Genomic DNA, 17415 nt, shown 5'->3' with positions numbered 1-17415 from the left:
GGATTTCCTGAAGTCGCATTGGGTTGAGCCACTTAAATCCGTGGAGCTACAATACCTCACGTGGAAAGTGGTCATACTGTTGGCCTTTGCGTCGGCCAGGCGTGTATCAGAATTTGCGGCTTTGTCATGCAAAAGCCCTTATCTGATTTTTTGATATGGATAAGGCGGAATTGAGGACTCGTTCCCAATTCCTTCCTAAGGTGGTATCAGTTTTTCATGTGAACCAACCTATTGTGGTGCCTGCGGCTACTTGGGACTTGGAGGATTCCAAGTTACTGGACGTAGTCAGGGCCCTGAAAAGTATATGTTTCCAGGACGGCTGGAGTCAGGAAAACTGACTCGCTATTTATCCTGTATGCACCCAACAAGCTGGGTGCTCCTGCTTCTAAGCAAACTATTGCTCTCTGGATCTGTAGCACGATTCAACTTGCACATTCTGCGGCTGGACTGCCGCACCCTAAATCTGTAAAAGCCCATTCCACGAGGAAAGTGGGCTCTTCTTCGCGGCTGCCCGAGGGGTCTCGGCTTTACAAATTTGCCGAGCTGTTACTTGGTCGGGTTCAAACATTTTTGCAAGAGTCTACAAGTTTGATACCCTGGCTGAGGAGGACCTAGAGTTTGCTCATTCGGTGCTGCAGAGTCATCCGCACTCTCCCGCCCGTTTGGGAGCTTTGGTATAATCCCCATGGTCCTTACGGAGTCCCAGCATCCACTTAGGACGTCAGAGAAAATAAGATTTTACTCACCGGTAAATCTATTTCTCGTAGTCCGTAGTGGATGCTGGGCGCCCATCCCAAGTGCGGATTGTCTGCAATACTTGTTTATAGTTATTGCCTAACTAAAGGGTTATTGTTGAGCCATCTGTTGAGAGGCTCAGTTATATTTCATACTGTTAACTGGGTATTGTATCACGAGTTATACGGTGTGATTGGTGTGGCTGGTATGAGTCTTACCCGGGATTCAAAATCCTTCCTTGTTGTGTCAGCTCTTCTGGGCACAGTATCCTAACTGAGGTCTGGAGGAGGGTCATAATGGGAGGAGCCAGTGCACACCAGGTAGTCCTAAAGCTTTCTTTAGTTGTGCCCAGTCTCCTGCGGAGCCGCTATTCCCCATGGTCCTTACGGAGTCCCAGCATCCACTACGGACTACGAGAAATAGATTTACCGGTGAGTAAAATCTTATTTTTTATTTTTTTTCTATTTCAACCTTAGATACTATGTTACTCGTAAAGTGGGAGGCTTCCTGGGCGTCTGCCCGTGTCTGCTTTACAGGTTTGCTGAGCGGCTACTTGGTCTGGGTCAAACAAGTTCGATACTTTGGCCTCTGAGGACCTGAAGTTCAGTCAATCAGTTCTGCAGGAGCCTCCGCGCTCTCCCTCCCGTTTTGGGAGCTTTGGTACATCCCCATGGTACTAATGTGGACCCCAGCATCCTCTAGGACGTAAGAGAAAATAGGATTTTAATTAGCTACCGGTAAATCCTTTTCTCGTAGTCCGTAGAGGATGCTGGGTGCCCGCCCAGCTCTTTGTTATCCTGCAGTGGTTACTTAGTTCAGTACTGCTTAATTCTTGGTAAGTACTGTTTTGTTACTTGTTAAGTAATATTATTCAGCCGTTGCTGATATTTCAGGCTAGTTAGCTTGGTTTGCCTTGTGTGTGAGCGAGCTGGTGTGAATCTCGCCACTATCTGTGTAAAATCCTTCACTCGAAGTTGTCTGTCTCCTCGGGCACAGTTTCTAGACTGAGTCTGGTTGGAGGGGCATAGAGGGGGGAGCCAGCCCACACTCTCAAACTCTTAAAGTGCCAATGGCTTCTAGTGGACCCGTCTATACCCCATGGTACTAATGTGGACCCCAGCATCCTCTACGGACTACGAGATAAGGATTTACCGGTAGGTAATTAAAATCCTATTTTTTGTTTACAACATAATTCCATGTGTTCTTTCATTGTTTTGATGTCTACAGTATTAATCTACAATGTAGAAAATAATTCAAATAAATAAAAAACATTGAATGAGAAGGTGATATATTCTCAATTTTGGTTTGTGTTGACAAGAGAAATTAAGTGTTTATTTACACTATAGTTGTTGACGAGCAAAAGATAGCTGAAGAAACTCCTGAGCAAGCTGAGGAAGCAGAAGCCGAAACAGAAACAGAAACCGAAACAGAAACAGAAACCGAAGCAGAAGCTGAAGCCAGCACAGAAACAAACAAGCAAGGTTAGTGTAAAATTTAAATATTGAGTGGTGGTTGTATATTTTTTGGGTTGGTTTCATTGACTGTTCTTTCAGGAGAAGCACACATTTACTAAGCTGTGCATTGTTTGTTTGTGCACCCCCACATTTTTTTTTGTTTGTTTTATCTCTTAAGGTTCTGTGATTCTCCTTTCCGTTTTATTTGATTATGTTCTGTTATACATTAACACCCTCTGTGTAACTCTCTCGTTTCAGCTAGCATGAAAGGATGCCTTTTTCCCTTTGGCATTGTGGGAATGGTAAATAAAGCAGATTGTCTACAGAAAGGAGAAACTGTGAAGTTCCAACTCTGTGTTCTTAGTCAGAATGGGGAAACCATGGCTTGCAACATAGAGGCCCTCCGCAGGGGTACTGTCGAATGTGTTAAAGATCAGGTGGGTGTTTCACGGAGAGGCTTGCAAGTAAGCCAACCAAAATGAGTCCTATTTCTCTGAAGTCCTAGGGGATACTGGGATGTATTAGTACCATGGGGTATAGATTGGGTCCATTGGAGCCTTTCACTTAAAGAAATGTTCATTGTGTGCTGGCTCCTCCCCTCTATGCCTTCCACCAGACTCCGTTTAAAAAAATGTGCCCGAGAAGACGGACTTACTTTGAGAGAAGGAAAACTGGTAACAGCGATCTAATGAGGTTGCCGCCGAAACTGAAGCCTATTTTGCAGATTTCGGCAAATTCTATTGTTTGGAGGGCTTTAAAAAGTTGGAATATTGTTGGGCCAAGTGTATCGAGCTAAAGGTTGACTATGTTGAAAAATAATTTAATAATTTATAATAATAATAATAAATTTCTTGCCTAGCACGGGTATCTGTCAATCACCCCTTGTATACCCATTGGTACTAATCCATCCCAGTATCATCTGCGGACTACGAGAATAGGAATTACCGTTGGGTATCAAATTCCTATTTTTTTTTTTTTTTCATGCCATGTGTGAGAAGATTTTCCAGAAACATAAAGAACCGTGACTGACTGTTACCTGCATGTGTTCTGCAAATTGAACAGTTTACACCCATTTTTTTATTGTATCGTTTTCCGTCTTCTGTTGACTGAAAAGCACGTTGCATGCGAAAATCCTGGCTTAACGACTGTTAATTTCTCTATCGTCCTAAGTGGATGCTGGGGTTCCTGAAAGGACCATGGGGAATAGCGGCTCCGCAGGAGACAGGGCACAAAAAAGTAAAGCTTTACTAGGTCAGGTGGTGTGCACTGGCTCCTCCCCCTATGACCCTCCTCCAGACTCCAGTTAGATTTTGTGCCCGAACGAGAAGGGTGCAATCTAGGTGGCTCTCCTAAAGAGCTGCTTAGAGAAAGTTTAGTTTAGGTTTTTTTCTTTACAGTGAGTCCTGCTGGCAACAGGATCACTGCAACGTGGGACTTAGGGGGAAAGTAGTAAACTCACCTGCATGCAGAGTGGATTTGCTGCTTGGCTACTGGACACCATTAGCTCCAGAGGGATCGAACACAGGCCCAGCCGTGGAGTCCGGTCCCGGAGCCGCGCCGCCGACCCCCTTGCAGATGCTGAAGCGTGAAGAGGTCCGGAAACCGGCGGCTGAAGACTCCTCAGTCTTCATAAGGTAGCGCACAGCACTGCAGCTGTGCGCCATTTTCCTCTCAGCACACTTCACTGGGCAGTCACTGAGGGTGCAGAGCGCTGGGGGGGGGCGCTCTGAGAGGCAAATATAAACCTTATACAAGGCTAAAAATACCTCACATATAGCCCATAGGGGCTATATGGAGATATTTAACCCCTGCCTGACTGGAAAAATAGCGGGAGAAGAACCCGCCGAAAAAGGGGCGGGGCCTATCTCCTCAGCACACGGCGCCATTTTCTGTCACAGCTCCGCTGGTCAGAACGGCTCCCAGGTCTCTCCCCTGCACTGCACTACAGAAACAGGGTAAAACAGAGAGGGGGGGCACATTAATGGCTATATATATATATATTAAAGCAGCTATAAGGGAGCACTTAATATAAGGATATCCCTTGTATATATAGCGCTTTGTGGTGTGTGCTGGCAGACTCTCCCTCTGTCTCCCCAAAAGGGCTAGTGGGTCCTGTCTTCATTAGAGCATTCCCTGTGAGTTTGCGGTGTGTGTCGGTACGTGGTGTCGACATGTATGAGGACGATATTGGTGTGGAGGCGGAGCAATTGCCAAATATGCAGATGTCACCCCCCAGGGGGTCGACACCAGAATGGATGCCTTTATTTGTGGAATTACGTGATGGTTTATCTTCCCTTAAACAGTCAGTTGAGGACATGAGGCGGCCGGACAATCAATTAATGCCTGTCCAGGCGCCTCAAACACCGTCAGGGGCTGTAAAACGCCCTTTGCCTCAGTCGGTCGACACAGACCCAGACACGGGCACTGATTCCAGTGACGACGGTAGAAATTCAAACGTATTTTCCAGTAGGGCCACACGTTATATGATTTTGGCAATGAAGGAGACGTTACATTTAGCTGATACTACAGATACCGTAAAACAGGGTATTATGTATGGTGTGAAAAAACTACAAACAGTTTTTCCTGAATCAGAAGAATTAAATGACGTGTGTGATGAAGCGTGGGTTGCTCCTGATAAAAAGTTGATAATTTCAAAAAAAGTTATTGGCATTATACCCTTTCCCGCCAGAGGTTAGGGCGCGCTGGGAAACACCCCCTAAGGTGGACAAGGCGCTCACACGCTTATCCAAACAAGTGGCGTTACCCTCTCCTGAGACGGCCGCACTTAAGGATCCATCAGATAGAAAGATGGAAGTTATTCAAAAGAATATATACACACATGCAGGTGTTATACTACGACCAGCTATAGCAACTGCCTGGATGTGCAGTGCTGGAGTAGTTTGGTCAGAATCCCTGATTGAAAATATTGATACCCTAGATAGGGACAATGTTTTACTGTCGTTAGAACAAATAAAGGATGCATTTATCTATATGCGTGATGCACAGAGGGATATTTGCACACTGGCATCTCGGATGAGTGCTATGTCCATTTCAGCCAGAAGAGCCTTATGGACACGACAGTGGACAGGCGATGCGGATTCAAAACGTCACATGGAGGTTTTGCCGTATAAAGGGGAGGAGTTATTTGGAGTTGGTCTATCAGACTTGGTGGCCACGGCTACTGCCGGGAAATCCACTTTTTTACCTCAAGTCACTCCCCAACAGAGAAAGGCACCGACCTTTCAACCGCAGCCTTTTCGCTCCTACAAAAATAAGAGAGCAAAGGGCTTGTCGTACCTGCCACGAGGCAGAGGAAGAGGGAAGAGACACCAACAGGCAGCTCCTTCCCAGGAACAGAAGCCCTCCCCGGCTCCTGCAAAAACCTCAGCATGACGCTGGGGCCTCTCAAGCGGACTCGGGGACAGTGGGGGGCCGTCTCAAAAATTACAGCGCGCAGTGGGCTCACTCGCAGGTAGACCCCTGGATCCTGCAGATAATATCTCAGGGGTACAGGTTGGAATTAGAGACGGATCCTCCTCATCGTTTCCTGAAGTCTGCCTTACCAACCGTCTCTTCCGAAAGGGAGAGGGTGTTGGAAGCCATTCACAAGCTGTACGCTCAGCAGGTGATAGTCAAAGTACCCCTATTACAACAAGGAAAGGGGTATTATTCCACTCTATTTGTGGTACCGAAGCCGGATGGCTCGGTAAGGCCTATTCTAAATCTGAAGTCCTTGAACCTCTACATAAAAAAGTTCAAGTTCAAGATGGAGTCACTCAGAGCAGTGATAGCGAACCTGGAAGAAGGGGACTTTATGGTATCCTTGGACATCAAGGATGCGTATCTACACGTTCCGATTTACCCCGCACACCAGGGGTACCTCAGGTTCATTGTTCAAAACTGTCACTATCAGTTTCAGACGCTGCCGTTCGGATTGTCCACGGCGCCTCGGGTCTTTACCAAGGTAATGGCCGAGATGATGATTCTTCTTCGAAGAAAAGGCGTATTAGTTATCCCATACTTGGACGATCTCCTAATAAGGGCAAGGTCCAGAGAACAGCTGGAGACAGCTTTAGCACTATCTCAAGAGGTGCTAAGACAACACGGGTGGATTCTGAATATTCCAAAATCCCATTTAATCCCGACAACTCGTCTGCTGTTCCTAGGAATGATTCTGGACACGGTTCAGAAAAAGGTTTTCCTTCCAGAGGAAAAAGCCAAGGAGTTATCCGATCTGGTCAGGAACCTCCTAAAACCAGGAAAAGTGTCAGTACATCAATGCACAAGAGTCCTGGGAAAAATGGTGGCTTCTTACGAAGCAATTCCATTCGGCAGATTCCATGCAAGAATATTCCAAAGGGATCTGTTGGACAAATGGTCAGGGTCGCATCTGCAGATGCACCTGCGAATAACCCTGTCACCAAAGACAAGGGTGTCACTTCTGTGGTGGTTGCAGAAGGCTCACCTATTAGAAGGCCGCAGATTCGGCATTCAGGATTGGATCCTGGTGACCACGGACGCCAGCCTGAGAGGCTGGGGAGCAGTCACACAAGGAAGAAACTTCCAGGGAGTATGGACGAGTCTGGAAAAGTCTCTTCACATAAACATTCTGGAACTAAGAGCAATCTACAATGCTCTAAGCCAGGCGGAACTTCTCCTGCAAGGAAAGCCGGTGTTGATTCAGTCGGACAACATCACGGCGGTCGCCCATGTAAACAGGCAGGGCGGCACAAGAAGCAGGAGTGCAATGGCAGAAGCTGCCAAGATTCTTCGCTGGGCGGAGAATCACGTGATAGCACTGTCAGCAGTGTTCATCCCGGGCGTGGACAACTGGGAAGCAGACTTCCTCAGCAGACACGATCTTCATCCGGGAGAGTGGGGTCTACATCCAGAAGTCTTCAACATGTTAATAGACCGTTGGGAAAGACCAATTGTAGACATGATGGCGTCTCGCCTCAACAAGAAACTGGACAAATATTGCGCCAGGTCAAGAGATCCACAGGCAATAGCTGTGGACGCACTGGTAACTCCTTGGGTGTACCAGTCAGTGTATGTGTTTCCTCCTCTGCCGCTCATACCAAAGGTATTGAAGATCATACGGCAAAGAAGAGTAAGAACAATACTAGTGGTTCCGGATTGGCCGAGAAGGACTTGGTATCCGGAACTTCAAGAGATGCTCACGGACGAACCGTGGCCTCTACCTCTGAGAAGGGACCTGCTACAGCAGGGTCCCTGTCTTTTTCAAGACTTACCGCGGCTGCGTTTGACGGCATGGCGGTTGAACGCCAGATCCTAAAAGGGAAAGGCATTCCAGAAGAAGTCATTCCTACCTTGATTAAGGCACGGAAGGAAGTCACCGTGAAACATTATCACCGCATTTGGCGAAAATATGTAGCGTGGTGCGAGGATCGGAGGGTTCCGACGGAGGAATTCCAACTGGGTCGTTTCCTACATTTCCTGCAATCAGGATTATCTATGGGTCTCAAATTGGGATCCATTAAGGTTCAAATTTCGGCCCTGTCAATATTCTTCCAAAAAGAATTGGCCTCTGTCCCTGAGGTCCAGACTTTTGTCAAGGGAGTACTGCATATACAGCCTCCTGTGGTGCCTCCGGTGGCACCGTGGGATCTAAATGTAGTTTTAGATTTCCTCAAATCCCATTGGTTTGAACCATTGAAAAAGGTGGATTTGAAATATCTCACATTGAAAGTGACTATGTTACTAGCCCTGGCCTCTGCCAGGAGAGTATCTGAATTGGCGGCTTTATCTTATAAAAGTCCTTATCTAATCTTCCATTCGGATAGGGCAGAACTGCGGACTCGTCCGCATTTTCTCCCTAAAGTGGTATCAGCATTTCATCTGAACCAACCTATTGTGGTGCCTGCGGCCACTAGCGACTTGGAGGACTCCAAGTTATTGGACGTTGTCAGAGCCTTAAAAATATACATTGCAAGGACGGCTGGAGTCAGAAAATCTGACTCGCTGTTTATATTGTATGCACCCAACAAGTTGGGCGCACCTGCTTCTAAGCAGTCGATTGCTCGTTGGATTTGTAACACAATTCAACTTGCACATTCTGTGGCAGGCCTGCCACAGCCTAAAACTGTAAAAGCCCACTCCACAAGGAAGGTGGGCTCATCTTGGGCGGCTGCCCGAGGGGTCTCGGCATTACAACTCTGCCGAGCAGCTACGTGGTCGGGGGAGAACACGTTTGTAAAATTTTACAAATTTGATACCCTGGCAAAGGAGGACCTGGAGTTCTCTCATTCGGTGCTGCAGAGTCATCCGCACTCTCCCGCCCGTTTGGGAGCTTTGGTATAATCCCCATGGTCCTTTCAGGAACCCCAGCATCCACTTAGGACGATAGAGAAAATAAGAATTTACTTACCGATAATTCTATTTCTCGGAGTCCGTAGTGGATGCTGGGCGCCCATCCCAAGTGCGGATTATCTGCAATACTTGTACATAGTTATTGTTAACTAATTCGGGTTATTGTTAAGGAGCCATCTTTAAGAGGCCCTTTCTGTTGTCATACTGTTAACTGGGTTTAGATCACAAGTTGTACGGTGTGATTGGTGTGGCTGGTATGAGTCTTACCCGGGATTCAAAATGCCTCCCTTATTGTGTATGCTCGTCCGGGCACAGTACCTAACTGGAGTCTGGAGGAGGGTCATAGGGGGAGGAGCCAGTGCACACCACCTGACCTAGTAAAGCTTTACTTTTTTGTGCCCTGTCTCCTGCGGAGCCGCTATTCCCCATGGTCCTTTCAGGAACCCCAGCATCCACTACGGACTCCGAGAAATAGAATTATCGGTAAGTAAATTCTTATTTTCCTTATGCACACAACTAGTTTTAGTTGGGCGTTCATGAGCAGTGGTACAATTCCTTATTGCCCATTATATATGTATGTAGCTCCCTTCACAACTGTTTTATGGCATGGCTTACACAGTGGTTTGATTTTTACTTTCTTAATCCTCCTTCTTCCAGTTTGGCTTTATTAACTATGAAATTGGGGACAGCAAGAAACTTTTCTTCCATGTGAAGGAGATCCAGGATGGGGTTGAATTGCAAGCTGGGGATGAAGTGGAATTCTCAGTTATCCTTAATCAGCGAACTGGGAAGTGCAGTGGCTGTAATGTTACACTACTAAGGTAAATTCTTTCTGGTGTTCCCAATTGTCCTGTGTAATTTGTGTTGGCCAATTGGAGGGCACGTTTATATTAAGGCTTGCCCTCAACAAGGAGTTATGTAGCCCAGTGTGCCCAAAAAATGCTTGGCAAACTATTATGTAGTTTTAAATAGATTTAGAATTATTTTTGTGGCCACCTGTATTTCTAACAAAGTTATGAGCAAGTCGTGGTTATGGGCTATATGGCAGAATTAAACAGGGTGATTAGTTACCCATATTACCATCATGTATATAGTTGTGTTTTTTCAAATCAAAATAAGGGGTCTGTTTAAAAAAGTGTACTCTGCAATAGAATGAGCTATTTTGTAATGCTAATCTATTGTGATTTTTCTACTCTGTTGCAGCAAAGGCCCTGAAATGGTAGCAGCCCCTCGTCCAGACAGACTAGTGAGTCGGTTAAAGAGCATAACCTTGGATGATGCGAGTGCGCCCCGTCTCATGGTCTTGCGTCAGCCCAAAGGTCCAGATAATACAAAAGTAAGCTTTTAAAAGGTGGTGGTGGTTCTTGGTATTTTTTTGTTTTAATGGTAGACTGCAAAGTTGAACTGGACATCTGAAGGTCACAAAGTGAAAATTGTGCTTTGCATCAGCTGTGAGTCTGTGTAATTATTACATAATATAGTGTGTGTGTATAAACATTCCAGTTGTTTTTATCAGGGACACAAACCCTATGAAGATGTTGGATGGGTTATCTTCTAGGTTTATGGGAGGCTCGTTTTAAAGTTAAACCGTATTTGTCAATAAGACCTGTCATTAAATATTTTCTGGGCAAGTTTCTTTGTGATGCCATGGCCAGTCAGTTAGACTCATGAAATAAAACTTAATTCTAAAATACCGCAAAATTATTTTCCTGGGTAATGATTGATATTTTAAATGACCCATTCGGTGCCATGCTGTGGAATTTACATTGATGACTATTCCCTCAGTGGGTAAAGCCATGGAGTTCAGCTTCATCTTTAACACTTCAGTCAGCCAGTTGGATGTGTACGATCTATAGCTATATAGATATTACTGTTCCCCTGGGTACATTGCTCATGGACATATTAGTGGTATGGCAAGGGTGGTTCAGAATGCATTAATAAAGGAGTTAGGTGGGTAGTAATGAGCGTTCAGGAGGTGACTGTTCAAAATCTACGGTAAACTGCTATTAACAACATTGCTCTTTGCTTGGCTCACATGCACTATCAAAGCGGTCTGTTTTTACCTGAAGTGTCTGACGCTTACTGGACTGAGCGAATAAGTGCTGTTACAAGACTGAGAGTATAAAGTGTGTAATGATGCCTGATTGTACAGTGATCATTAACCACTTGCATTCCCCACTCCACAGCTGCAGGGCTCAGCATCCACCGTGGAAATGTAAAAGAAGCAGCTCTTATCGTTGTTGTAGATAGGAGCTGCCACTGGGAAATTGTCAAACAGTGATGGTCTGTTTTATCCATGATCTGGTATATCGGTCATCAATGGTGAAATCAGTGTTTGGGTTTTTTTAATAAAATATAAATGTATTTCTCCTTCGTCCTAGAGGATGCTGGGGACTCCAAAAGGACCATGGGGTATAGACGGGATCCGCAGGAGACATGGGCACTTTAAGACTTTAAATGGGTGTGAACTGTCTCCTCCCTCTATTCCCCTCCTCCTGACCTCAGTTAGATTCTGTGCCCAGAGAGACTGGACACACACTAGGGGAGCTCTACAGAGTTTCTCTAGAAAAGACTTTGTTAGGTTTATTGTTTTCAGGGAGCACTGCTGGCAACAGGCTCCCTGCTTCGTGGGACTGAGGGGAGAGAAGCAGACCTACTTCTGTGAGTTAAAGGCTCTGCTTCTTAGGTTACTGGACACCATTAGCTCCAGAGGGTCTGATCACTTGGTATAGCCTAGCTGGCGGAAATGATGGTGTCCTGCGCAAGCAGGGTGTCACAATTATCCCGTACTTGGACGATCTCCTGATAAAGGCGAGATCAAAGGAGCAGTTATTAAAAAACGTTGCGTTCTCCCCGACAGTTCTGCAGCAACATGGTTGGCTCCTAGAGTTGCCAAAGTCAGTTGAATCCGACAACACGGCTGTCGTTCTTGGGCATGGTTCTGGACACGGAACTGCAGAGAATTTTTCTCCCGATGGAAAAAGCTCTGGAAATACAGAACATGGTAAAGGGGATTCTGAAACCGGAAAGAGTGTCAATTCATCAATACACTCAGGTGAGGCCCCAGCCGGTAATCTTTTTACCGGCTGAGAGCGCAACGTTTTTTAATAACTGCTCCTTTGATCTCGCCTTTATCAGGAGATCGTCCAAGTACGGGATAATTGTGACACCCTGCTTGCGCAGGAGCACCATCATTTCCGCCATTACCTTGGTGAAAATCCTCGGGCCGTGGAAAGACCAAACGGCAACGTCTGAAATTGGTAATGACAATCCTGAACAGCAAACCTCAGGTAAGCCTGATGTGGAGGATATATGGGGACATGTAGGTAAGCATCCTTTATGTCGACTGACACCATAAAATCCCCCCCCTTCCAGACTGGAAATCACTGCTCGGAGAGATTCCATCTTGAATTTGAATCTTTTCAAATATAGATTGAGGGATTTTAAATTCAGAATCGGTCTGACCGAGCCATCCAGCTTGGGGACCACGAACAGGCTTGAATAAAACCCCTCTCCCTGATGTGACGAGGGTACCGTGACAATGACTTGTTGTTGACACAGCTTTTGTATTGCAGCGCACACCACGGACTCCCGCAGCAGAGCCCCAGCGTCATGCGGTGGACTTGGCAGAAGCCGGGGAGGACTTCTGCTCCTGGGAGCTTGCCCCAGCCGGTAATCTCTTTCCCCTTCCCTTACCTCTAGCAGCAAGGAAGGAGGACCCTCGCCCTTTTTTGAATTTACTAGACCGAAAGGACTGCATCTGATACTGAGGCGTTTTCTTTTGCTGTGGAGGGACAAAAGGTGGAATGTCAGCGGTCATTCCAGGCGTGGACAACTGGGAAGCAGACTTCCTCAGCAGACACTATCTCCATCCTGGAGAGTGGGGTCTTCATCAAGAGGTCTTTGCAGAAGTGACAAGTCGTTGGGGAATTCCTCAAATAGACATGATGGCGTCTCGCCTCAACAAGAAACTTCAGACATATTGTTCCAAGTCGAGGGAACCTCAAGCAGTAGCAGTCGACGTACTGGTGACACCGTGGGTGTATCAGTCGGTCTATGTGTTCCCTCCACTTCCACTCATCCCAAAGGTGATACGGATCATAAGAAGAACAAGGGTTCAGGTGATACTCGTTGTTCCAGATTGGCCACGGAGGGGCTGGTATCCGGATCTTCAGGAGTTGCTCATAGAAGATCCCTGGCCTCTGCCTCTAGGAGAGGATCTGTTACAGCAGGGGCCGTGCGTGTTCCAAGACTTACCGCGGTTGCGTTTGACGGCATGGCGGTTGAACGCAAAATCCTAGCACTTAAGGGTATTCCCAGTGAGGTCATCCCCATTCTACTGAAAGCTAGGAAGGAGGTAACGGCGAAGCATTACCACCATATTTGGAGAAAATGTGTCTTGGTGTAAATCCAAGAAGGCTCCAACGGAAGAATTTCAGCTGGGTAGATTTATCCATTTTTTACAAGCAGGTGTGGATGCGGGACTGAAGTTAGGCTCCATTTAAAGTGCAGATTTCGGCCTTATCAATTTTCTTTCAAAGGGAATTGGCCTCGCTTCCGGAGGTACAGACTTTTGTAAAAGGCATGCTGCACATCCAACCTCCATTTGTGCCCCCAGTGGCACCATGGGACCTTAACGTGGTGTTATAGTTCCTTATGTCACATTGGTTTGAACCTTTACAAACGGTTGAGTTGAAATTTCTCTTTTGGAAAGTGGTCATGCTCTTGGCCTTGGCGTCCGCAAGGCGGGTGTTGGAATTGGCGGCTTTGTCTCACAAAAGCCCCTATTTGATTTTCCACGAGGATAGAGTGGAGTTGAGAACTCGTCAACAATTTTACCAAAGGTGGTTTCTTTGTTTCACATGAACCAACCTATTGTGGTACCTGTGGCTACTGAAGCCTTGGCTAATTCAAAGTTTCTCGATGTGGTCAGAGCTTTGAAAATTTATGTTGCCAGAACGGCTCGTATTAGGAAAACGGAGGCTCTGTTTGTCCTGTACGCTTCCAACAAGATTGGGGCTCCTTCTTCTAAGCAGACTATTGCACGCTGGATCTGTAGTGTGATTCGGCATGCTCATTCTACGGCTGGATTGCCGTTACCGAAATCAGTGAAGGCCCATTCTACCAGGATTGTGGGCTCATCTTGGGCGGCTGCCTGGGGAGTCTCGGCGCTGCAACTTTGCCGAGCAGCTACTTGGTCAGGTTCAAACACTTTTGCAAAATTCTACAAGTTTGATACCCTGGCAGATGAGGACCTCGTGTTTGCTCAATCGGTGCTGCAGAGTCATCTGCACTCTCCCACCTGTTTTGGAGCTTTGGTATAGACCCCATGGTCCTTTTGTAGTCCCCAGCATCCTCTAGGACGAAGGAGAAAATAGGATTTTAATACCTACCGGTTAATCCTTTTCTCTTAGTCCGTAGAGGATGCTGTGCGCCCGTCCCAGTGCTGACTCTATCTGCAGTACTTGTTCATGGTTATTGCTTTTGTTAAACAAAGGTTGTGTTTTGGTTTCAATCAGCCTGTTGCTGATTTTTTTGTTCATGCTGTTAACTGGTTTGGTTAAATGCCATGTTGTATGGTGTGTTGTGGTGTGAGCTGGTATGTGTCTCACCATTGGTTAACGAAAATCCTTTTCATCGAAATGTCCGTCTCCCTGGGCACAGTTCCTATAACTGAGGTCTGGAGGAGGGGCATAGAGGGAGGAGCCAGTTCACACCAATTTAAAGTCTTAAAGTGCCCATGTCTCCTGCGGATCCCGTCTATACCCCATGGTCCTTTTGGAGTCCCCAGCATCTTCTACGGACTAAGAGCAAAGGATTTACCGGTAGGTATTAAAATCCTATTTTTTCCCTTGGTTTTGTTTTAAATATATGCTCTTAACCAAATTATGTTATTAAAAACTTGGCCATTTCTTAGCGTTTTTTTGAAAACTATTTACCATTTAAGTAGTTAGTAAGCTGCCTGCGGCCATTTAAATAGATTAAACAAGAGAAAAATGAAGCGCCTGTGTCTGTATTTGACCAATTATAAAAATAAAGTATCCATCAGAACTCACGTTCGCTTCACTCAAGGGGCTGTATATACCCCTAAAAATTGCAAATCGCTAAACAAAAGAAAGGAGAGAGGAGCGCTCATGTGTTCATGATAGATACCTGATGAATTTATACAGAGCCGGTAAATAATTAAAAATGATTTATTCAATAATAATTATACCAATTGTATTTAACTAATAACAATATAGATAAATAAAATAACGTGCTGGCCAGCAGTTTATAACTATCACCAATACTGCTAAAACATCCCTAGTAGGGGATCTGTACACTGAAAAATAAGTGTCAGCATAAAGTAACTTTGTATAAATCTGTGATAGTAGCTGTTGCATAAAGGGTAATTCCGCTAAAAGAAAATGTCCTGTAGAGACATCAGCGTGTGTTAGATTGTAACAGTCAGATTGCAACTGAAGCACGCTGAAATAATAAAGGTGTAGCAGCAGATGTCAGCTTATAATAATGTGTCCGATTAATACGGTGTATTTTGCTCTGCTGCAAAATACACCGTAAGTTGATGGTGAGCACTGCTGCAGCTTCAAAAAAATGGGCGGAGACTGACGCGTTTCGTCACGAAATCACGCCCATTTTTTTGAAGCTGCAGCAGTGCTCACCATCAACTTACAGGTGTATTTTGCAGCAGAGCGGGAGTCGGCACGGGACCTTGCAATCCGCTCAACCCGCTGCCAATTACCAGCACGACCGCCGAAGCAGGCTCCAGCATTACAAGTCCGATACAGTATTTCCCCCTGTGCTTGTGAAGGAAGTCACAGCCGGTGACACAAGAGGCACCCCCCGTGCACAATCCAACAACCGAGGACGCTCGGTTTACCGGGGGCAGGACCACACCGGGATTTCCATCAGGGAGGTAATCGGACACATTATTATAAGCTGACATCTGCTGCTACACCTTTATTATTTCAGCGTGCTTCAGTTGCAATCTGACTGTTACAATCTAACACACGCTGATGTCTCTACAGGACATTTTCTTTTAGCGGAATTACCCTTTATGCAACAGCTACTATCACAGATTTATACAAAGTTACTTTATGCTGACACTTATTTTTCAGTGTACAGATCCCCTACTAGGGATGTTTTAGCAGTATTGGTGATAGTTATAAACTGCTGGCCAGCACGTTATTTTATTTATCTATATTGTTATTAGTTAAATACAATTGGTATAATTATTATTGAATAAATCATTTTTAATTATTTACCGGCTCTGTATAAATTTAAATAGATTAAAGCTGGTGCTTGGGACCCATCTACAAGCTAATCAGTGTAGCCCTCAAATAACGTTGTGGACCAGTTTCCCTGTTTAATCACTGCAGTTTACGGTTTGTATGAACCCATATGTCTGATTTTCTTATGCATTTATTTATTTCAAAATGCCTAAACAATTAAAGTGAACTTGTTGATCTGCAGATAATGCGCCTTCATACTCTGTTTTTGCTTCAACAGGGATTTGTCATAGAGAGAAAGATCCGTCAAGCTGGTGTCATCGAGTGATTTGTTTTCCATCTAGTAAAGCACATTACCTAATGAAGTATGATCAAACCAAGGGACAATGTGAAGAGCAACATCATCTCTTTGCAGCCCACAAATGCTGAGAATCTTATAATAACAGTTACATCCATTTTTAACACCTTACATCTTGAGTTTGTCAGGAAAATCTTGAGAAACAAATCCTTTTTTTAAATTATGCACATTTGCAAGTGAGGAGTTGAAGCCTTAGTATATTTATATTTTCTCCCCCCCCCCCCTTTTTTTTTTTTTTTTTTTTTAAAGTAGCTTTGATTTTTGATTTGGGTATCTTAACACATATACAGTACACACATAAATTACATTACATGTCCGGTATGACAGTGACTTAACCCTTTAAAATTCTGCCTTCAGTATTGGTTAATATATATTTTACCTCCCACAGTTGTTGATTCGGACTTTATTTTTAATGTTTTTTTTTCCCCTTACTGTCAGAGGACCACGTAGTAATATTGAAATATATACTATTCAGCAACTCTGAAGAGCAAATTTTCTTCATCTAAGGACACTTAAATTATATATATATATATATATATATATATATATATATATATATATATATATATATATATATATATATATATATATATATTATACACACACGCTCCTGAAAGCATTTTTTGCTTACTTTTGTTACGCGACTTTGAGATGCAGATATCCAAGGGTGACATGTGCCATCAGTGTGATGTTAAACATATTTGAGAACGCACAGTTTTGTTTTTCTTGTTTTGCTGCTTGTGACAAGGCAGCTTATAAAATGTTCATGAAATGTAAAAGAGAAAATGTGCCTCGATCATTATTTTTTATTTCCAAGTTTACAGCAACCACTCATTATACTGTTGAAATCTTTATGCTTTTGATGGCTGTACTGATATTTACATCAAAGTAAATAGAGACCTAACTGTCTGTTTTTTCTTTGTTTTTGTTTTTTTATTCTGCATCACAACCAGGGCCCTTGTAGCCTTTTTTTTTTTTTTTTTTTTCCCCCCTAACCATCTGCCACCATGAACTATCAAGCCAGAAAGTACATTTTGTCTTTAGTATTTTAAACCAGAAAGATCAAGAGCTATTTTCTCTGGGTTGATGGTCCTTTTTTTTTTTTTTTTTTTTTTTTAAACTTTTGTTATGATTTTAGGGGATCTTCGGTTGGAGATTTACCTTAAATTTGTAAAAACAAAACTTGGCTCCAATTTTTCTGTTAATGGCAAAAAAAATGAAAAATAGAATAAAGTTTTACCAATTAATTTTGAGAGCTCGTTTAGTTTTTTAAACTACAAAGTCCGGGGTTGAAGGTAAATGTTTGGCT

General features: G+C 44.4%; 1 protein-coding gene across 3 annotated transcripts in view; it reads left to right on the top strand.

The window, feature by feature from the left end:
* The window catches only part of CSDE1 (cold shock domain containing E1), a 281875-nt gene extending 265193 nt beyond the window's left edge, over positions 1–16682 (top strand). For all 3 annotated transcript variants that reach the window (XM_063955435.1, XM_063955436.1, XM_063955434.1), the window contains 5 exons: positions 2082–2216; positions 2448–2626; positions 9177–9340; positions 9723–9855; positions 16029–16682. In XM_063955435.1, the coding sequence (XP_063811505.1) occupies positions 2082–2216; positions 2448–2626; positions 9177–9340; positions 9723–9855; positions 16029–16076 (659 nt within the window). In that variant the 3' untranslated portion in view covers positions 16077–16682. The remainder of the gene's footprint in view (positions 1–2081; positions 2217–2447; positions 2627–9176; positions 9341–9722; positions 9856–16028) is intronic.
* Positions 16683–17415: the final 733 nt, after the last annotated feature.

The sequence above is a fragment of the Pseudophryne corroboree genome, chromosome 2, assembly GCF_028390025.1.
Source record: "Pseudophryne corroboree isolate aPseCor3 chromosome 2, aPseCor3.hap2, whole genome shotgun sequence".
Classification (NCBI taxonomy): Eukaryota; Metazoa; Chordata; class Amphibia; order Anura; family Myobatrachidae; genus Pseudophryne; species Pseudophryne corroboree.
Note: the sequence above shows the minus strand (reverse complement) of the source record. Positions and strands in the feature narration are given on the sequence as shown.